This window comes from Ammodytes marinus (genome assembly GCF_949987685.1).
Source record: "Ammodytes marinus genome assembly, chromosome: 1".
NCBI classification, from domain to species: Eukaryota; Metazoa; Chordata; class Actinopteri; order Uranoscopiformes; family Ammodytidae; genus Ammodytes; species Ammodytes marinus.
The window spans coordinates 21,125,767-21,149,343 of NC_137230.1; the positions used below are offsets into that span (position 1 = coordinate 21,125,767).

At 40.3% G+C, this 23,577-nt stretch overlaps 2 protein-coding genes across 2 annotated transcripts; both read left to right on the forward strand.

Moving 5' to 3' along the window:
* The first annotated feature begins 3,793 nt into the window (after positions 1 to 3,793).
* Positions 3,794 to 10,110, forward strand: bdnf (brain-derived neurotrophic factor). The gene is made up of 2 exons (XM_080033808.1): positions 3,794 to 4,070; positions 9,191 to 10,110. The coding sequence occupies exons 1-2, from the start codon at positions 4,041 to 4,043 to the stop codon at positions 9,995 to 9,997; spliced, it is 837 nt and encodes a 278-aa protein (XP_079889934.1). The 5' UTR covers positions 3,794 to 4,040; the 3' UTR covers positions 9,998 to 10,110.
* A 3,948-nt stretch (positions 10,111 to 14,058) lies between these two features.
* Positions 14,059 to 22,971, forward strand: lin7c (lin-7 homolog C (C. elegans)). The gene is made up of 5 exons (XM_080027691.1): positions 14,059 to 14,223; positions 15,726 to 15,844; positions 15,978 to 16,049; positions 16,151 to 16,360; positions 19,195 to 22,971. Exons 1-5 carry the CDS (start codon positions 14,187 to 14,189, stop codon positions 19,360 to 19,362), a joined length of 606 nt encoding a protein of 201 aa, XP_079883817.1. The 5' UTR covers positions 14,059 to 14,186; the 3' UTR covers positions 19,363 to 22,971.
* The last annotated feature ends 606 nt before the right edge of the window (positions 22,972 to 23,577 follow it).

Consider the following 23,577-nt stretch of genomic DNA (forward strand, 5'->3'; position numbering starts at 1 on the left):
TTCATTCATGATGACAAGTAATAACTTGTCTATTTATCCAAGATGATGTCTGTGATCAATTATAAATAGGCAAATTTAATATGTTCGGAGCTGTAGCTGGGACAAAATCTCGTCTCACAGCCAGTCAGACGTCACAATATATTTAGAGAGAAATTAAGCGTCTTCATCATTATGGAAATGTACACTACATCGGCCGCCGCCGCCGTCGCTTCTGCTGCCGCTGCTTTAGTCACCACCACCACTAGCATATCATCTTCATCACCCACATCTTCATCCAATTAATAGGCTTGTTTAAACAAGTTCCGGCACGAGGCGAAGCCATGAAACTCATCCCGAACCTTATTCGTCACAGTGGCACGATCGAGATTTTACAGCGGAGAAGCTCACGATAAGTTATTAATACACAGTGGATATAGTTATTCTGACTGTAAAGACATCTAGTATGTCGGACCAGTGCGAGACTGCACGGATTCATGACGCTGTGTGAGTGAGTGTGTGTGCGTGTGTGTGTGTGTGCGTGTGCGTGTGTGTGTGTGTGTGTGTGTGTGTGTGTGTGTGTGTGTGTGCGTGTGAGGAAATGTTCGATCATGCCAGCAAGTGTGCCTCTCATGCATCACTCAATCCAAGCGACTTCCAGAAATCATCAAACATGTGTAGGTATATATAGATTTATAATGTTTCTATTCCATGAATGTCAGATAGACCCAATTGAGTCAGTGTTGGAAAAACCAAAACAAAAAATCGATTGATTTTGTTTTCATTCAATTTTGTTTATTTATTTTTTGCATTTTTATGAGCGGGCTCTTTCTAATCAATGTCTTATTTGGTCAAAGATGACTTTGTCGCTGCGCATGCTGGCAGTGGCAGCATGAGGCATATTCAAGACATCTGATTGAGTTATTCTACAGCAGATGAAAAATAAATATGTCTGCTCTCTTGAATTTCATTCTGAACAACAAATATTTCAGCATTTCCAAGTAGTGATTAGTGTGTTTTCCCCTCAGCAGTGAACCATGCAAAGGTTATTGATGCTGTGGTGATATTGGATTGAGGGGAGGAGAATGGGAGGGAGGGGGAGGGGGGAGCCAAGAAAAGAGACAGACAGACAGACAGAAACAGAGAGAGGCTTAATAGGCTATGGAGTGATTTGCAGTCTCTGCCACTATGGATATAATGTATCAGCTGTATGAGGAGGTGGAAGGATGGAGTGCATGTGAAGCTTAGCAGACTGGTGTCTTATGTGTCTGTCTGCCTGATGATTACTATAAAGGTTATTGTCATCACAGGAGGGATGACATTAACTCCTCACTGCAGCCTCAGATTAGAAAAAGGCCTAAAACTGATTTACCTGTTCACCAGCCTGAGAGTTTTTCTCAAGCGTTCTCCAGCTCGCCCTCATCTTGTTTGACGTCATCTAGCCTCATACTATAAAAAAAGAGACATATATTTTTTTCCTCAGTTGACGTGTTTTTCGTCCCTGGGAAGGAATGCAATTTCACTTTGATCAAAATACCCTCATCGCCTTCCTTTATCCCCAGTGAAAATGACATTTCACAAAATGTCATTTCGTCCGTGTTACACGGTTTCCTCCTCTCGCACAAGGAGGGCATAATTCTACTTGTTAAGTGAAGCTTTTTGGCAGTGCAGACCCATCAGCATCGTGCTGCGTCTGGCAAAGAAAAGCCTTGAAAGGTTATACAAGTGTGTTGTGTAGTCAACTCCTGTAGTTGTTTCTTCTCTTGCGCTGCACGAATAGGCGAAAGGGGTTGCGAGCGGGGGATAACGTGAGGAGAGAACTACCCAACTGACAATCCCAATTGTTTAGCCATGAATGAAACCAGTAGAAAATATTTGTCTCAGTGTGCAAAGACAAGAGGTTTCATCCCAGTCCCTCGGATAGTTTGAAGTCATTGTTATTGGAGCCATGGAGAGAAATCTTACATCTGAGTTCAGAGGAAATAGTGGATGAGCAGTTTTCAGAAGGACTCTTGGTTGCCTTGTAAAAAGCCAATTCTCTCATGTTTTCTGTTTGACCCCTCATTCGGATGAGTCACCGCTCACCGCTCCTTTTTTGCTTCCAGGTATTACACATTTTGTTAATATCCTTCAGTAATCAGTCCCTAAAGCTTCAGTCGCACACGCACGCCAAAAGGCTTCTCTTGATACGCCATCTTTGCTTGTGTTGTATTTGCAGAAATGAGAGAGACCATGTTGTTGTTTTTGCTCTTCTAATGAGATGCCAAGTGATTTATTTGTGAATTACTTGTTTGGAACAGCCCCCTTGTGCAGTGTGCTTCTTTTTTTATCCTCTTTGGAGTCATGTCGCTCAGTGATTGCTGATGCAACTCTTTGTCATCCAGAGTTTGCCCTCACCTCCTGTGAGCCTTCGGGGAGGTCTATATCTATCTTGGCATGTCCCCGGGTGTGTTGGAGGTGGGAGTGACTCATTAAGCAGGTGTGAGCATCCACTCCCATACTGCTACATGCCAAACAAGAGCTCTCCAGCTCATAAGCTCGTGCAGGGAAAAATCATGATGGCAATATAGCAAACACATCACAATAAATCTTTGCACTGGACCGGGGCCAAGTCACAAGGATAATGAGCTGCTATTTCCCCATTATGCTCACTCTTGTATTCACCAGAGGTGGAGTTTCCAAACGTTCATCACCCATTGAAAGGTTGTGGGTCCACTGACATTTTTATTTGAATTCTGCATTGTAAAGGGAAGGAATTGTTCCCAGTCTGTTCCCGATGATGGGGGGAGAGAAACCAGAGTATCCAAGCAAAGCAGTTTCATTCTTCAAGAAGATCTGTGTAATTCATTTAAACGCGCTTGTTAAGCCGACATTTAGTAATAATAACCTGCAAAAGCTGTTTAATACCCTTGTGGAGCACTTTCAGGGGAAGCATCCATCTCTTTGAAAGCAAAGAGAAGCCTAATTCTTTTCTATAAGTTCAAACCTTCGTGTTGGCCTCTAGTGCCTGTTGCCATCCAAATGTTTCAACACTTATCATTTTACAGCAGCAAAGGATAAGCCTCATCCTAAACTCCAATATATATATAGGATATAATTATATATATATATATATATATATATATATATATATATATATATATATATATATATATATATATATATATATATGTATAACTCTTGGTCACATTATACACACCACATTATATGGTCAAATGGGAAACATTTGGGCTACATCAAGAGATTAAGAAAGACTCATAGTGACTCAAATGGATTAAGTGGTGGTAAAAACGGATATATAGGCTATTTTCGACTCAAACGCATCATCCTAAAGCTTATTTTGTAATAAAACGCCTCGCCTCCTCACTAGCTGCACACCAGCACAACACATGCTTATTTTTTTTTTTACATCTCAGCGTATCTAATTTTACACACAAATAGGCCATCTCCAAATGGCACACAGGGTATCAGGACTCGGTGGAGACGCGCTGTTAGGAAAAACCTTCAACAATCCAGAAAATACACAACCTCTTTAGCCCCGAGCGAGCAAAATACGGAAGAGGAGAGCCTTAATATATCGCCAGACTCTATGGTGTGGATGCAGGCTGCACGACATGCGGACAAACAGAAGCGCATAATGCACACTGAGAGCGCACTAATAGTTCCGCCTCGGGGCTGTTTAAACAGGAGTTTGGTGGCGACCAGTCAGCCAGCGGCTGGTCACATGTTGCAGCGTCATTGTGTAGTAAAGTTACTGTAGTTGCAAAGACGCTCCTCATTACAGCTCCAGCGGTCTCTCTCTCTCTCTCATCCCGTGCTGCTGCCGCTGCAGCGTTTTCAGCATGCGACAACTTCAATTTCAGACGATCTCCAAAGGAGCCGTGCAGCCATGGGAGTGCATTACCTCATCCATGCAATTTCCACCATCAATAATTTAATCTATTTGCTCCAAAGCTGAAGAGATATCCCGAAGCTTGTCGGGGAGAGCACAGAGAGGAAAATATCGCTTAAAATTACTCAGGGAGTTTTCCAGAACATCCCAGATGACACTACTGTCCTGTTGAATGGTCTGTTTTACGACTGGGCAGTTAAAGGTAGGCTATGCGTCTTGTCTGCTTTTCCATAAGTTTGTTTTAAGCCACTTTGGTGTTTGTTTGATGCTGCCTGAGAAAAAGACAGAGGTGTGTGTATAGACTATACTACTTGTGTGTTTGGGAGGGGTGGATGTAGTAGAGGGTGGGGGGGAGGGGGACTAAAAGTAGCTCTATCAAGTCCGGCTATCCTGCGAAGAGACTGCGCTGCAGCCCGAGAGGGGATATGTGTAACCTTATCCCCTCGTTCATTAATAAAAAACGGAGTTATTATGTTGATTGGGTTTCCAGTCGAGAGCACGAGCTCGGCAGATGTAATCTCGAGAAGAAGAAGAAGAAGAAGAAGAAGAAGAAGAAGAAGAAGAAGAAGAAGAAGAAGAAGAAGAAGAAGAAGAAAGTAATCATAAGAGCAGCCTGAGCAATGTGACTTTTTGTACCTAAGTATTTCTCCAAGTAACGAAGTGGAAACGATCCAGCGTGCGTCTCTGGTTGAAAAAAAAGCCACGTTTGAACTTTTTATGCGCATAAATAGCACAATAAACTCTTTGTTTGGGGCTAACATAATCTAATCTCACCTCCTGCCCTGTGAACACACAACAAAACAAAAACTCCAGACAGTTGTTGTACTGTTGATTGTACTGTTGGGGGGGACTTTGATGAACTCATTAAGACTTTATAGGAAACCCGAGACTTAAACGTAGGCCTACACCGTTGGGTCTACCTCTCGGTCTTGTGCTCGCACTGAATAACTTCAAATTAATGGCCAGAATGAACACGGATTTGAGATAAAGCCCCGTTTATGGAGTCATGGAAAATTGGCTCGCATGGGGAAGTTTATTTTCCAAGAAACTAAATCCGAGATTCAAAGGGGGCCAGTTAGTTGACGTTTTAACGATTAATTTATGATGTGCTTTCCAAAAAAAAGGTAAAAATTGTGACTAAATTCCATCAGTGAACTCGATTTCCAATTGACTTTTACGCACAAAAACATGGTTGTGCGTCCTGGAAAAAATATCTATCTATCTATCTATCTATCTATCTATCTATCTATCTATCTATCTATCTATCTATCTATCTATCTATCTATCTATCTATCTATCTATCTATCTATCTATCTATCTATCTATCTATCTATCTATCTATCTATCTATCTATCTATCTATCTATCTATCATATTGTCTTTCATAGGAGGAAGGGATAGAGAAATGGGAGGAAGTTTGAGGGATGGAAAGAAAGAAGGAGCTCTTATTATTTCACGGTCTCATACGCCATCTAGTGTACACAATTGGGAACTGCAATGCTGTTCATTTGGAGTTGCAGCTCTGGTCAGCGATACTTTATTATTTGGCTTTCTCGGTTGCTGATTCATGGGAAACAATTTGAGCTTTTTTTGTCAAGATTATAATTAAAAACCAAATTAGGGCATACACACTTATCAGCTAGACTTTGGCGCATTTAGGGATGAGTGTGTAGTAGCCTCAAATTAGAGTCGGTAATGATTTCCCCATACTTGCCACTGTATTCTCTCTGTAGTCCACTGTTGCACGCATGCAGTGTGAGAGTGAGGCAGCGACCCATTTGGATGGCACAGATCACTCAGCAGCTATTTGAATGCCGGGCTTTCCGTGCCAGTGGCCGGGGTTGGCCTGGAGGCCAGCTATAATCCCTTAGTGATGCTCATCTATTACTAAACGTCCTGTGAAACTTTGTCAGATTGAAAACAGATCTCAGGGAAGTGTTCACATGTGTCAGCCATTACTGCAGACAACTCTAATTGCTTTTTTTGTGCTGCATTGGGGCACAAAAGGGGTCCTCAGGTAAAACGTTTTGATATCATGTGCTGCTGTTCTGTTGTTTTTTCTTTTCTCTCTTTTTTGACATATTGAACGTGACAAAACATGTTGCCAGATAAATAGCTCCAATAACCGCCATGAAAGGAATTAAGGAATTGAACAAATACGGATGCCCACGAGCAAACAGTGTTGGCGGCAGAGAACAAATGTTGCTACAGGTCATATATTTCTATTCAAATGTGGTGGGCACGTTGGCCTCTTTCATCTCTCCTGTTTGATGTTTATTTCCCCCCTTAACGGTTTTTAAGATGTCATGCACGCCAATGGTGAAGAGGAAACGCATGCGGCAGGTTAGGCTGGGGGAGCATTAGGCCTATCCTACTGAATGTGCAATAATACTAGCCATACTTGTCCTTTCATGCTTTGGAGAAACTTTTCAGGTTCTGTCAAAGGCGGCATTTATCACTATAATCCCCACCTGGCACAAAGAATAGAATGTGAGGGTAAGTTACATATCCCTGCCATACAGCCGCGGTTTCTCAAAGCAGATGAACAGGTGGTCATGTAGAGACCTCAGAGCCAAATGGTAGATCTGCTCCTATTGTTCTGGGTGTTTTGTGCTATACGTGTGTGTTGTCACGAATAAAGGCATGTTTGAGCAGCAGTTATCGGAGGCTTTATCTCCCCCCAGCCCATGTTAAGTGATTTATGCTTTCGGTCAAAAGGGCCGTCATTGGCTATACTTGGATGCTGATGACACAGCTTAATTGTAGGCTACCCGGATTGTATTTATTAGATTTATAAACAATCTATGTGGAAGGAACATGCTCAACCACTAATTTGCGTCAGACACTTTCATAACCAAACCGAGCTGCCCGAGAGGCTCCTTAAAAGAATCAAATTTATTTCCTGACATTCCTTCATATGTAGTTGCCCCCTTATTGCTTTATTATTCATGCTCATTGTGTTAACTCGCAAACCGCTTTTTTTTTCTTCTTTTTTTATTAACTGTGAAATCCAGCAGCGAGCATAAAAATGTTCCTTCCCTGGATGTATTTAAACCAGAGCAAACCAATCAGTTGTCACATTTAGCCTCCAGTAGATAGAAAGCCACAGATTCTTCGCCGTCCCACAGCAATTAAATGATTCATTGGCTTTATCGCATTTTAACAGGATGTTGATTGAGAGCATGAGCCATATTGATTGGAGCTGATGGAAACAGGAAATCGCAAGAGATAGAAATAAAATCATTTGTTGTTCCCGGTGTGAGGGTACCCGGGGGAACGGCATGCAATCGCACGCTGTTGAGTGGCATTACCCCCAGCAACCTCCTCCTCCTCCCCTCCATTCTCTCCCCTATGGAGACCTGGAAGAGACGTCATCTGTGGTTGTTATGCTGCGAAATGACGCCGGCACACTCTCTCCACCCCCTGCTACTGCAATATTACCCCTGTGGTCTGTTACGGAAGATGCAGCAGCACTCTTCGTCTGCACCATTTCCAGCATGAAAGTTTGACGCCTGACAGTAATCAGCCCTCCCTTAATGTGGAAGTGGAACCATTTGGAGCGCAAATGCTGATAATAATATCAGCCTAAATGCATCCTACGCACAAAAAGCTTGTGGTTGGCCCAGATCCCATAAAACCTACGTGATTTTCTGTGCTGGGAAGCCTCACAGGAAATTCTTGTTATTGGAACCGAGGCATTAGAGAGCCTACTGATGGGTTATTAATAGGCTTAGGATTTTCACATGTTAAATGGACTTTTACTCACAATGGTAAATTTACTTTTATTAACAATGGTTAATGGGGGGGGGGGGGGGAAATGGGCATTAGCTCCTTATTCTTGGCTTTGTCCTCATTGTTGTTTTATTGGTGAGAGGAAAAAAAATTCCCACATCTCCCTGCAAATACACACACACCCAGCCCCTCCCCATGCCCCCCTCCCCTCCCTCCAACAAACACACTCACACACTCCGGCGTTGCACGTCACAGAGCTTGGGGAACAAGTGGCTCATTAAGAAGAAGGATGTGATATTCTGAATAGAGACTGTGAGACTCCCAGCCCGGCTATTTTTAGACAAGATATCTCTATGGCAGTCACCACGGCGTTGGTTAATTGCAGCCGCGGCCCAAGATACCAATTAAGAAAGAAACAAATGCTTTTAAGGTGGGGTTTCTCAGGTTCCTCCCTGCTGTATATGTCCTCGTGTCCGTCCTGACAGAGCGGAGGCAGCAGCAGTGTGCTTCCACAACTTGTTTTTTGCGGTTTCAAGTTGGGACATGCGGAGTACAGTCAAAGCCTCGGCCAGGCTATTTTTTTTCTTCTCCTCTACCCCCTGGCAGTGCTTTGCTTATCTTGTGAGTTGCTCTTCGGCATCTCCAGATTGGTACTTAACTTGACAGTGCAGGGAGGATGACATTCAGTTTCCTCATGACATCCTGTTTATCCTGCAGTGCTCTTGCCACCCACCTGCCAAAGACAAACATTGTCCCTCAACAAAGTCCCGCTCATGACGATAAGGTTTACTATCAGACCTGTCTTACCAGTTTTAAAATAATCAACAATATTTACACAGCAGCACAGGTGACAAAAAAACAACATTTCCGAAAGTGTTCTATGTGTTGGAGGTTCCATAAGTGTTGATTATGTTGATTTAGTCATAGTCAAAAGATAATACACGAGCCCTTCGAACAAACAAAACCATATCCTACTGTCAACATGTGCAGCACAATGTCAATTGACCCTCCCACGGTTGGAGCCAAGATTGCACCCAACCGTCAATTGTATTATTAATAGATTGCACAATTTACTACATGCACTTTTCAACATGAAGTCTGAGGATGTAAGATGAGCCTTCAATATATTGGGAAGGTGTGAGCTTTTAAAAAACTGGACAAGACAACACAATGATTCAGGCAGTGAGGGATGACTGGCAGGTGCTGCCATTATAAAAAAAAACGACACAACCCTGCACGCTCCATCATGTGTAATAAAAAGCTCATAAATAATTGCGAGTCTGTAAGGATGCAGTGACATCTATTCGTGCCATCTCATCTTTTGTAATGAGCGATCTCTCTGATGCTTGGCGCAGCGTTTTGTGCATTGTTGCCAACACATGAAAAATCTAAGCCAGACCTCACATGGGAACAGGACGATTACAGTTTGCAAACAATTTCAAAACGCTGATCGCACCGATATCAGTTACATTTTGTGATGATCCAAATTCCACTGCCTCCCTCACAAAGACCAGCCAGCTTCATTAAAAAATGCCATTTGACTAACCCTCTTGTTTTCCCCCTCCCTCTTGTTTTCTCTCTCCCCCTGTAGTTCCACCAGGTTAGAAGAGTGATGACCATCCTGTTCCTTACTATGGTTATTTCATACTTCAGTTGCATGAGAGCTGCGCCCCTGAGAGACGCCCCGGGCATGCGCAGCCATCGGACGGAAGGGTACTTGGGCGCCGCCGCTGCGACGGCCGCGCGGGGCCACGGGACTCCACAGAGCGGCGGGCGCGGGGAGCTGCCCTCTCTCACAGACACGTTTGAGCAGGTGATAGAGGAGCTGCTTGAGGTGGAGGGAGAGGCTGCACAGCTGGGACAGGGGCCTGATGGGGGCCCGTCCTCTGTGCTCCAAGGAGACACCAAGGATGTCGACCTGTACGACTCGCGGGTGATGATCAGCAACCAAGTGCCTTTGGAGCCACCGTTGCTCTTTCTTCTGGAGGAATACAAAAACTATCTGGACTCGGCCAACATGTCCATGAGGGTGCGGCGACACTCGGATCCCTCCCGGCGCGGGGAGCTCAGCGTGTGTGACAGTATTAGCCAGTGGGTGACAGCTGTGGATAAAAAGACGGCAATAGACATGTCTGGGCAGACAGTTACCGTCATGGAAAAGGTCCCTGTCCCCAATGGCCAACTGAAGCAATACTTTTATGAGACCAAATGCAACCCCATGGGGTACACGAAGGAGGGCTGCAGAGGAATAGACAAGCGGCATTATAACTCCCAATGCAGGACAACCCAGTCCTACGTGCGAGCGCTCACCATGGATAGCAAAAAGAAGATCGGCTGGCGGTTTATAAGGATAGACACTTCATGTGTATGCACATTGACCATTAAAAGAGGGAGATAGTGTATAAAATGTATAGATTTTATTGAAGAGTTTAAAAAAGAGAATAAAGAGAAAATATCTATTTGTATATATACATAACAGGGTAAATTATTCCGTCAAATGAAAATTTTATGGACTGCATGTAAAAAAAAGATGAAGTTTATACAGTAAAAGTTATACTACAGTCTATTTATTGAACATATTCATGACCTTGTAAACAATTAAAAAAAATCTGATCAGTCATTTGCGCCCAGTTTAAATTACTATATCACATTCCTCAAGACATTGTGATTTGTTTACGTTGCCAAGAATTAGAAAACGAAGGGAAAAAACAGGCAAGGAAGGAGAGGGGACAGTTCCATCTTCAAAAGCTTGCATGCTGCTTCAATTGTGAATTGAGAAATTCTCCACTTACAAAAAAAAGGATATGATGCTGAACAAAAAAAAACATTCCGTTTACATTTTCAGCAGAAAACTATTTTCCTCTCAAGTAATTTATCTGTTTACTGTTCTAAACTTCTCAAGGTAATGTTGGAATTACATACTATGTCAAGGTGCTGTTGTCAAAGCTTTGCTGTTTATTTTTTTATCCCCACCAGAGGACAAGATATATATAAAAGAAAAAAAACTATATATATATATATATATATATATATATATATATATATATATATATATATATATATATATATATAAAATTTATTCATTGACATGTTTCTGGGTTAATATTATTCATTTTGTATGTTGTGAAGTTGTTTGCAATATTAAACTGAAATATTTGAAGAAATAAAAATGACTATAGGCAACTGAAAAAACAAAATCAATGTCGATAGTTTCAACAGTGCATTTCCAGGCAGGGTAAACATTATTTTACTGACAGGTGCACACACGCGCACGCACGCACACACACACACACACACACACACACACACACACACACACACACACACACACACACACACACACACACACACACACACACACACATACACATACAAACATTCATACATGCACATGAACACTGCCCAAAGTGAACAAATTAAGATCATGAAATGACCAGGAAGCTCAATAATAATTAATGTAGTTATTCAAAATGTTACAATGGAGTTGATGAATTCGGTAATTGACTGCAGTGTAATGGGTGATCTCCTTGTTATTTTGAGCAGTGACCACTTCCTGATCTCAACCAGCACATTACTGGAACACAGACTTACTGAAAGGCCTCTTTATTGGTGTTAACAAACACAGGTATTCAGAGATGTACCTCATTGTTAGTCCAGCTGCACAAGCCATATTTTATGAATTACAAGAACTTAACATGAGCAGTGCACTACAGATACAAGCGTAGACTAGTACAAGTTGGTTGCACATGAACGCTAGCTGAGTTTGACAGTGGATTTGCCCACCCATACATGTCTGTGCATTACAAATAATCACCAGACATTTTCCCATTAGTTCAAGGTAATCCCAGTTTTTAATCCTCCACATAAAGACAATCATCACAGATTTTCCACAGGCTACAGCTGTATAGTGTATATCTGTGATCAGAAGGAATAGCCATTGTTGGTAACAGAACGGTTTGGTATGTGGCTTAAAGGCTGCTGCTGCTTCATGAAGATTTCCCTCATAACTCAGTACACTAGATAGTGACAACCCTTTGCTTGCCAAGTTTAAGGTCATAATAGGATAGCAATAAAACTAATTCCAATTTTCCATCTACTTATCATGAAACACCTCCAGATTTACCCATAATATCAAAAAGAGAATACACCCATATTTACAAAGACAAATACAAAGCATCAAAAAAAACTTCAATCGCGACTTCTGTTAGTGCTGCATGTGATCCCAGCCCTTATTTTCCTTCTTCTTCATCAACCCAAAGGTAAGTGCGACCTCTGAAGAGAAGCGTACCTGACGTATTGAGATTTGGAAAAACAATGTTGCTGAGAAGAGAAAACCTTTCTTATCGCGTCCAGGGGAAAATTTTCCACTCGGATCTGCCAGAGGAGCCCAACAAAGATGCTGTAAGTTATTTGTCTCATACCGAAGCTATATAGAGAGTCTACCTCAAGACAGAATTGCACTGATTAAGTAAATTACGATCAACGTGGCTCAGCAGATGGGACAATGAATCAAGCATCATGCAATGTATTTTAGACAAGGAATTCTGAGCTGCTCTATTTCTTATGAGAATAGAAGCCTCTGGCTATTTTTGTTACGTAAAGCATACCAGAAAACCACCATCCACCAATCACACAGCTGTAAAAGTAATGGACAAAGTTGATCTGAAATCACCACTTGTTTTTGAGCCAGGAGGAAGAAAATCCAATTGTTTTTTGTGATCACAAATCCTGCATGTGAATAAATCTCAGAGTATGATGTAATATTTCTGTTACCTATGAATAAGGCTGAAGCCTTAAAGACTTACTTCACCGGTGAAAATATGAAGGTGCAAACATTTTTGAAATCGGTTCATCCTAGCCTGAGAAAAGGCAGAAAGAGTGTTTTATGGTCTCACTGTCTAACCCTACATTGTACTATTGTGACATCACACTAGTAAAATTGTGGGGTTAGGATTTACAGGACAGCTTCTAGTTCATTATATTATAATGGCGATGTTATAATGATAGAACGCCGGTTCCATATGGGTGAAGTATTCCTTGAAGACAAAAACAAGGAAATAAACACAGAAACAAAAGCCACACCCTGCGTTCCAAATCACATACTTTTTCTATTTACTACAATACATACTACAGTACAGAAGAGTGTTAGGGCCACAGAAGAGAAAAACAAATCAGATAAGGGAGATTTTTTTTTCATTATCGAGAAATGTCGAGAATAGGTACAGACACATACTCCAAAATGCTATTGGAGTTACTGGGGCATTAATGTATTTTCAGCGTACTACAATTGAAGTGCATGTATTGGGACATCCGACATCCTAAATGTTTTTCTGGCATACTAAATAGTATGGAAGTATGGGAATTGGAACGCAGGGATAGTGTGAAAATGCTGCTGCTCCACTAAATGTGGGTCCTATATTCATGTATGTTGGGCCTCTAACCACGCCCCTATCTGTGATGTTACAGCAGGTGATTTTCATCATCTGTCACGTTGTGTGTCATCACCAACTGGGGTGTGGTCAGGAGTGAATCATGCTTTAAAAGTGTCAGGCCACAGAAAGCAGTGCAGCAGCAGTGTTCTGCAGAATGATGTAGCCTACTGAAGCCTCAAGGTGTGCTGCAGCCGACCAGCAGAGGGCAGAACCTTCTGGTTGCTCGTCCCTTGTCACCAAAACACAGGACATTATGTAAAAATCCCTGGCGCTATGAGTATCCAGAGAGAGTTTAAGTACAGCTGTTAAATAAATGATGCACCTACCTGCAGATGATTGTTGATTGTGTTGATGTGACGGTTAGTTGGGGATATGACTGTGGGTAAGCCTACTGTGGGTTTCCTGCTGAATTTCTTTGGTCCATGGTCAATACCCAGATTGACACTTTAATGCACATGTCGGAAATTATCGAGCAGAAATCCAAAGTTACTTTCACTTTCGTGACGGTAACGAAGTAGCCTAGGCTATAGGGAAAGTGTCGTCCCTAGAGGCTATACTAACAGGACGAAAGTAGCCTACCTTTCGTCATAAACGATCAGTTGGTCTATTGCAGACCTAGCTTAGTTTACTTGATATGTCCACTTAACATCATTTTAAAAGGCATCTGCTTTTTTTTATTTAAGAAAGAGCTTCAATATTTAGCTTGAGCCATTTTCAGGATGATGCCGTAACGCGTTGGTCAAGTGGCGTCTGGCTGTGCGAGATGTGGTTGCCAAATTAATTAAAGGCCTCAATTATACTTTTTCGAAACCAACATTGATTCTTCCTATCCTCCGTCGAACCTAATTCATTCTATTTGGAAATATTGCATTTATTTGGGAAATGTTTGAGATTTCTCAAAAGTTCAGGAAGATAGCTCATGCCCACCAGCATCCAGTCAACATGATGAGTTCGGTGGTGTTTCCACTTTACGAGGTGACATAAACGCATCATGACACTGGCAGCTAGCCTAGCCGGCTAACTTTGCTAATCTGATTGATCGTCTTCGACTAAGCGCGACGTAACGTTAGCCAGGATTTGCCAAATTTAGTTTTCTCCATATCCAGCGTTTTACACCAGGTGTATCTGACGTCAAATAAACAACTCATTTCAGGAATGGCATCGCTTGGGGAGCCTGTGCGGTTGGAAAGAGGTAAAGTTAATTGGCTAACATTTGTTGTGATAGCAGTGAGTCATTAACCTAACCTAGCCTAGCTTAGCTTAGCCAAATACAGATGGTGATTGTTTTAATAACAGCACATTTTCTTGTTTAATTAGTTAATAATGCCTTAATAAAGTGTTGCGTGTAGTTAATATTGCCTTTGCCAGGACAACACGTTTCTTGACGTCGAGTTAAAGAAACGATAGTTTTTAGAACTGCATTGCTTTACTTTGCTAGCTGAGTGACAACAGAGAGTGATTAGTTTGTCTGTCTTGTTTGTCAGAAAGTCTGCGAAATAAAACAAATTACACATGTTTTACCAGCTTCATCATCAAAGGATGAACGGATAGAAATGTGCAATTACAGACTTTTAATGTTTGTTTTTCGTCTTCACATTCAACCTCAGTCTTCCCTTTAACAACATGCTAACATTAGCTCTTGCTGTGTCTTTACAAATACTTTGTTTAAACATAGCAGAACATTATGGATTAATTAAACCCCCACTGCTTTCAATTCCATTCAGTTGATTTAAAAATTAGGTCTAAATTGGAATTTAAAGTGTCTTAAATGTATCAAAAGTCTTAATAATGCCAAGACATGGGGAATAGGATGATCTCAATCAGTTTCTTTCTCATGTTGCAATTTCTAAACTAAATAATTGGTAGCATCTTCTCTCTTCGCAGATCAGCATGGCATGATTCGATATGGTCGCTTTGCAACATTTTCAGTGATACATTGTTATTTTTGGCATTTCTTTTTGGCTTTTTAGAATAACCTGAAATAATATCAAATACCACGTGAAAACTCTCACAAGTTTTTTAACATTTAAAGTAGATTTATTTTAATTGGACTTAATGCGTTCTAAATGCAAAAATAAAAGGAAAAAAGGTTCAGTTGAAAGTGCAGTTTCACATGGTTATTTATTTTGACAGAGCCACATCCCCACTGGTGGCTGAGGCAATTTCTAAAACATTTAATTAAAGGTGGAACCAGCGATTATGGAGAATGTTAGTCTGCCCCAGGGCAGCTGTGGCTACCCTCGTAGTTTACCACCACCGGTATGACTGTGTGTGAACGAATTGAACCAGGAACCCTGTAAAGCGTCTTTGAGTGCCTAGGCAATAAAGCGCTATATAAAACCTATCAATTATTATTATTATTATGTTTGTTGTCAAATAAATTTGTTAAAATGTGTGAATATCGCTCACAATCCGCTACATGTCCAATGTACTGTGTTTGCTCTGGAGAAAAAAATCACACAGCCTAGGATCTGTTAACAGGCATGTTGCTATATTGTGGGGCCCCGTTGTTTACGTACCCGTTTACAGAGCCTAGGCTGCATATTAACAACTGACAATGATCTGGACAGGACCGACAGTACTTACTTTTATACTGTCTGGTACAGATTACTGACCTAAACAGTTAACACAGGTAACAGTCAATTTTCGGATCACTAAAAACCTTGATGGTGGTGTTTGTGTTCTCGTTGACAGATATTAACCGAGCGGTTGAGCTGCTTGATAAGCTTCAGAGGACAGGGGAAGTTCCTCCCCAGAAGCTGCAGGCGCTGCAGAGGGTCCTACAGAGTGAATTCTGTAACGCTGTGAGAGAAGTGAGACACTTTACCTTTTATTGTTCTTTAAAAACACCTAGCTGTGAAAGTTTGGTATGATTACTTTGTTAACTTTTGGAAATGTGGACAGTTGTTGCTGGTATGTGACCAAATCTATCCAATGTCTCTTCAGGTTTATGAACATGTGTATGAAACAGTGGACATCAACAGCAGTCCAGAGGTCAGGGCCAACGCCACAGCTAAGGTAGAACCAAGTAAAATACCACTTAATACACAAGCATTACTTATTCTAATCTGAATTACAAAGGTTCAAAGGTTAAACAACCTTTTTTTATTTTTTTTAAGGCTACTGTGGCAGCTTTTGCTGCAAGTGAGGGACACTCGCATCCTCGTGTCGTGGAACTGCCTAAGACAGAAGAAGGCCTGGGTTTCAATATAATGGGTGGGAAGGAGCAAAACTCCCCTATATACATCTCCCGGATAATCCCAGGAGGCATCGCTGACCGACATGGAGGCCTGAAGAGAGGCGACCAGCTTCTCTCTGTTAACGGGGTGGTATGTTCAATTCACAGATATCATAACCTACTCCGGGATGTTGAGATTAGATGGTGTAGCTTTACACCTGTTTCAGTTAGATGAAATATACACATACCATGTGGACATTTATTTTCCAAATATTGTGAAATTCAAAGCTGCTGCTTCATCATCCACCAGGTGAAACATTTAACACTTGAATATTTAGGAAGGATTGAACTCTGTCCACATGACTTTTAAACTTAACGCCAGTGTTATTCATATTGCGGAACACTGCCTGTCAGTGGGGACAGTACCGGAATCAACACTATGTAATATGAGCCGATCCACGTTGAGTGAAGCGTCAACAAAGACAAAGCATGAGTAGAATGGCACTGCCGCTGCAACTTTGTAAAAGCCACAACACGTTGAAAAAGAGCCCAAAGTATTATTTGAAATATTTTGGCTTGATATCATAGCCAATGAAAAGAGCAAAACTGAAAACACTTAAAGCGGCTACGAGTAACATTTAAATATCTTTTAAACAGCCTCATGTTTCCCTTGATAATCATAAATTACCTTTAACAGCAAACGAGACCATCAGTGCAAAGAAAGACGTTTTTATATAGTTTTTATTACTGCTTTTGGTCTGGTCGTACACCCAGTCCGATTTTCGGTTCGCGTGTACATGCTATATGGTCACATATCCGTATTGGTCGCAGATTTCAGTGTGGCGCAGCAACGCGATTTGAGAAGCCTATCCCTCCAGGTGAGGGAAGGGGAGCGGGAGCCTTGTTTGAGACAGTTATTTGTCGTCATAATGACTGATAACGGGGCTGAACCATCAAAGAAAAAAAAAAGAAAATGCAATGAAGAAAAGCTAAAAGGGAGAGTGATATAGGCTACGGACGGGACGAGGGCGTTGCCAAGCAACGTGTATACAATTTCACGGGAGTGAACTAGACTGCAGTGTTTACTCCTAAATGAATGAGCGGTTGGTACTAGGGGTGTGAACGTTTACAAAAATGCCTAACCGTGTACACGACGAAATTTTTTTCGTGTACACGGTTAACCGTTACGTCATTGTCCTCGTGCCCCCGCCGTCTTGTAGGCGCGCGCGCGCGCACACACACACACATACGCGTTCGTTCGCCTGTAAACACACAATTGACATGAACTACGCTCGTTTACACACCTCTTATAATAGGTCCATGGTACACACACACACACACACACGTTCGCCGTCATAATCGCGCTTCATTAATTTCCTGATTAATATAGCCTATGGCTTTCTACATGTCCACGTTAAATGCATGTTGAACAGGTGTTTTAAAGTTCGGGCTACTTACGAGCGTAGTTCACGTCAACCGGGTAACTTTAATCTTTAGGTTATCTTTCATCACTCTTCCATGGCTGTGAGTCGAGTCCCAGCACGGCGACTCCCCGTGTGTGTGTGTGTGCGCCGATACACACACTCACTCACACACACTCGCCGAGGGACAGACAGATTCTCGGAAGACTAGCTTTTATCCTCCCCAATTAGTTTATTAGTGATGTAAAATCAATAAACGCGTGTCTCCAGAACATATTTAAAAACTTTGAAATTTTAAGAAAAAAAAAAAAAAAAAACGGTTTTCGTTTATTGATTTTTCCTAAACGGTTATGATTTACTAAACGGTTACACGTGTACACGTGTACATGTGCACACCCCTAGTTGGTACTAACACAAAGTGTGCTTTGCTTCACCATCATCGGATGACCATTATTAATCTGAAATAGTCATTATTTACAACAACATAAAACACATTACCTCATCGTGATCTATACTAACTGCCGTCTCTCGCTTTCTGTGAGGACACATAATCTTTCAGCTCCGTGAGAGAGTAGTTAGGTGACACTGCTGCATCAACTCATTGCAATCAGGTGTGTGTAGCACTTACTGGCATTAGTTGATGCAGTGTCACTAACCACTCTCACGGAGCCGAAAAGAGTCCGTGCCCTCACACTTTCAACACACGGACATGCACTATATTGCGCGGCGCCCTTCTCAGTTGACACTCGCACGCTTGGCACGAGCTAGAAAACAGCTTTGCGACAGCGGGCGTTGTAAAAATACTACCGCTTTTGTCCAAAGGGGCCGCCAACGGACCATGTTACTCGTAGTGGCTTTAAGCACCTTCAAGCCTTGCTATAAAAGTTGTCTCTCCAAGGAAAGTGATTCATCAAACTTTGAAAAACAAACATCCAGAAAAGCAGGGGTTATCGCAGCGCTTAAGGCTATAGTTAAGGCATCGCCTTGACAATGCACACCTCCCGCCGTATCTACTGTTGTATTTGAAAAATGAAAATAGACTAGATGTTTACAATGTAGATTTCAATGTTCTATTTGGGAGGAAATTAATTCAGCCTTTACGTCTCAAAGATAAACAAAATGGGTTTTGGAGAAAAATGTAATGTAAACATACATTATTTTGTTAAAATTAATTCAACAGGGGTAAAAAAAAATGTAAGCTCTTCCAAATTAGCTACAACAAGCAGATGTTGTGATTTATGCTTGCTGTACTTAGGTACATTCCATGTTCAGACAAAGACAGTCATCCCATTGGCTTTGCTTGGTTGATGTGTCATTAAAATTCCCAAATGATAAGCTTGTATATAGTTCACTTCAATACGTTTAAAGTTCTGGGGTATTTGTTTCTTCCAGAGACATAATATCTTGTTGATGTTGTGCTTAACAATTTCCCACAGTACATTAATTGTTTTTGTAATATAAACTTATAAAACTAGACTTTACTGCAGTTGTTAGGCCTGTTTGTGATACTTTCTTACAGTACATTCTTACTCTCCTACATTTCCGTATTGTTTATTCTTTTCAGAGTGTGGAAGGTGAGCACCACGAGAAAGCTGTGGAGCTCCTCAAAGCAGCTCAGGGCACGGTTAAGCTGGTAGTAAGGTACACCCCCAAGGTCCTAGAGGAAATGGAGTCACGCTTTGAGAAAATGAGGTCAGCAAAGCGCCGGCAACAGAACAACTATCCCCAGTAGGATTTTTCCGTGTTGATGCCCAGCTCCCATGTCTCTCCTCGTCTAGCCTTCTGGACATTTGTTCTGGTCTCCTTCTTATCTCCCTGCCACATCAAAAAAACACAACAAACTTATCCAAGTTTAGATTTAGTTCCTCGTCACACATACCATATATTCCACTTCCACCCTTTTTCTGCAGCATTTTTAATGTTCACCATATTTACACTGGACACGAGAACTGTAGACAAACACTAGAATGATAATGATTGTCAGTGTAGGTGGTCACTCACACGTGTGCATTATTTTTGAATTGACAATTTGAATGCAACTCTGAATGCTTTTGAGACCAACTACACATTCCTTTGAGTAGAAAAGGTAGTGTTTTTAATTATTTTATCATAGCTACTACCAAGTGCCTCAGGGCAAACACATTTATCTTATTTACTGTGTTCACCATTGTTCCTTTTCTCTTTAATGGTTCAAAGTCAAGTTCAGTTAATGAAATCATTGTGGGAGGGATTATTACATGCTTTGCATCTGTTATTGTCAAAGATAATTTGATATAAATAACATGGTAAACGTATGTAAAACCCTTTAATTGCGCAAAACTTTTAAAAAGATACGGATTTATTCTTATTGCAGCTCTAAGGGAATGTCTGGGTAGGGAAGGTTGGGCATATTATTATTTAAAAAATTATTATTACATGTTTGATAAAAAGGGAAACAACTGAAAGGACACTTCAAAAAGGTTTTAAAGGTTTTTCTCTGGGCTTACCCTTCAAATTTTCTAACATACCACACAAAAAGCTCAGAGTGTACTGTAAGTGATGTAATGGGGTCCAGCTACTTTGAACTAAATTCCTGCCACCCCAGATGCTCACATTTTCACTTATCAAAGTAGGTTTATGAGCATAAACTCTGCAGCATGACGTGAGATGAAGTTTTATTTAGCTTTTAATGCATTTCTCTTGACATAAATCAGGACTGTACTATATGGCATGTTTTTCCTTTTGCCAAGTACAGTACCTAATGAGAAGTAAGTTACTTATCATTTTGTCTTTGATCTTTACTCAAAACTGCTTGTTATCATTGTGTTGCATCATTCAGTGAAAGTTAAAAAAAAATAAAAAATAACACCTTCCTAATATCCAGCAGTCTGAACATATCAAACAATCTCTTTAAGAAACAATAACATCTAATGTGAGCTTTCATCGTTGTTCTGATTAATGAAATGGCACATGTTGATGTCACATATGTCGTATAAGGCTGCGGCATATTCATCAAGTCTTGTGTTGTAAATCTGTTGCATTGGCATGTCATTCATTTCAATTTTGCTGTCCAGTTTTTTAAAACAATGTCTTGCAGAACCAATTAAATTAAACATTCACTCCATTTGAACTTTTACCCTTCTAACCGTTGACATCCTTGCACTAAAGATGACACCAGTGCTACTGCTGGGATAAGATTTATGGTAAAATGTCTTCAAATTTAAACAATCATTTCCTTTTATGGAAACTTGTGCCCCATTTTAAGACAAGAGTACGCCCATACGTTTCAATAATATAGTAGAGCAATAAGTGTAAATCTTTTCTGACCTGTGTCCCTACACACATTTTTAAAACATTTTATCATCACTAAGTATCGTCTTTGCTTCAATAAAGCCCACAGTTTAGGAACTTGTGTATTCTGTATGTCATACACAAACGACACATCATGTTAAAATAAGAATGATAACATTTCATTACTGAATACTGCCAAACAGTTACATTTGTTTTAAGCAGGCTCATGTCGATATACTGTTTATGTAGGCTTTTCTCCCATGTTTACACATAAAACCCATATAAAAAAAGTTGTAATTGTTTTGCAAGATGCATGTCCAGCTATCATAGCTATGTGTAAAACCTTATTGTGAAACTCCAAAATTGACCATTGTGCTTACACTCATGCCAATCAAAGAAATCTGTGCATCATGATTTTTACAATATATAACAAAAAGTGAGTTTCTTTAAAGACTTTTCTAATTTTCACAGCAAATGGGGGGAAATGAATGTTTCAATATCAATGACTGTCATTAGAAGCCTTTCACCAAACATTATTTTAGTTTGTGGGGCACAAAAGTATCCATGGAACAAATGTATTTCACAAAATGTTGTTTTAATTCGACAACATGAACATATAGCATCATTTAAACTAGGCTTTATGAAGACAAGCTATTGAGATGGGAGTGTAGTATAGATAAAGATAGTTATGCTTTATTTAATTTATTAAAACATTAGATGGATGATGGATAAAGCAACAGAAACATGTGTCTAAAAGCAGAATAACTTTGCCTTCAATTTAGCTTCAGTCCTCAATCCAGTGTGATGTCAATGTGATGAGTTTTTTTTAACAAAACAAAAATTGCAGTTTTCTTATGCATATTTTATCCATCTCTTTGACATCTTACTTTTATCTGTTAGTCTCAAAGTCTGTTGTTCCTTTAAACATGGGGTTTCCTTGCTTAGTGTTATTAACTTTTATTAAATTCAAAGATTTTTAGTAGCGCTTTAAATAGTGCAAGTAAAATGATAAGCACATAAACCTATTTTTTTTATTGGTGGTGCTCCTTGTAATCCCTTAGTCCTTATCAAAAATTGCGGATTTTTTCGGACAAAGTGTGAAATAAAACACTCGCACAGTGCTGCAAAACATGAATGCAAATAAATTATCTATGCAAAGTACTTTAAAAACCTTCAGAAAATGTCATGTTATGGTGCGAAATAGCTGTAATTTTACTGACAATGTCGAATGTAATATATGTTCAACCATTTTAGACTCGGACACATTGGAGTTACATAATGTTATGAAGAATTTACAATAAAATCCCATAAGCTACTTTTGAGCATACTTTTGTTTTGAGGCAGAACATTAAGCAGATTAGTTGGGGTGTATATACAAAATGAAATGTCTTAATATAAAATGTATAGTTTGTCCTTTTTAATTGTGTTTTATCCAGCATTAGCTAGCTAGATTCACTGCGTCACATGTATAGTATATCAGAAGGAAATGTAATGAGACTTGGAATTGATATTGCAGTCATGCTCTCCACTGAATGTCACTGACCATTGTCTGATTTTGTTGCAACATTTTGTGAAGTACCCTTCAACTTTCTAACCATTTTCCCTGTCTATATATTGGAATGGTCAATAGAGTATTTTTTATAATACTTTTCTTTTGATATTTTTCACAATTTTTATAAGTGATTTTCCTAAAAACCTAAATACCAGGAATGATTGGTACTTCCTCTTTGACTGTGTACCAAGGCCATATCAGCACAACCTCTCTGAAAAGCAGCTTTGATGCTGGATGGTTGAGACTGTCTCACATCAGGGCTCCTTCTTTGAGATCTGAGGTTTATTTCCTTTCTAGTACCAAGACCAAACTTGCAACATTTGTGAAAAAAAAATTATAATGTTTGTAAATGTTTTAGTGGTTGCCTGTTTAGGATTATTATCTGTAGAATGTGTTGTTATTTTGTGTTCTCTGGTTTCTTAACTAATTTTTCTGTGTTACATTGATGTGGAATATAAACTGTTGTGATGTAGAAAATAATAATTGGATTGGAGGCTAAATAAACAGTGCTTACATTTATGACTTTTGAAGATCTTTCTGAACATCTTTTACACACAATTTTTATTTTTCAGTTTTAGGCCCAATAACATATGGAACAACCACTGAAGGCTGTTTAGGTTTCAGGTTTTGTTCCAAACATGTAACGCGCCCCACACACATCCTGCGTCTACCTCTGGAGCGCGTCGCGTTACCTTACTGCTGCCTCTCTCGGACTTTTCTCGGACACACATGCAACGTCTCAGCAGCTGCTGCTGCTGCAGCGCTGCTTCTAAAAGCCCTATCTTTCTACATAGAGTTTTCATAGATAATTCCCATTAAAAATGAAGTTCTTTCATGTTATCTATGATGCATATGATTTATATTGAGTCTGGACAGTAATCCGTGCGCCCCATTGCCATTTTTTTTTTTTTTTTTTGCCATATTTTCGCTTGTTGGAAGTTTTATTTTGAAGGGGACACACCAGGAAATGGTGAAACTACAGCGAAAGCTGCCAGTATGAAGTCAATATGACTCTCAGCAGAGTATTTCAAAAATCACTTTACTGATTTATACGGGAGAGAGAGAGGGGGGTGTGGTCGGGGAAGAAGAAGGCCGTAGACACATAGAGCAACGGAAAACTGTTGC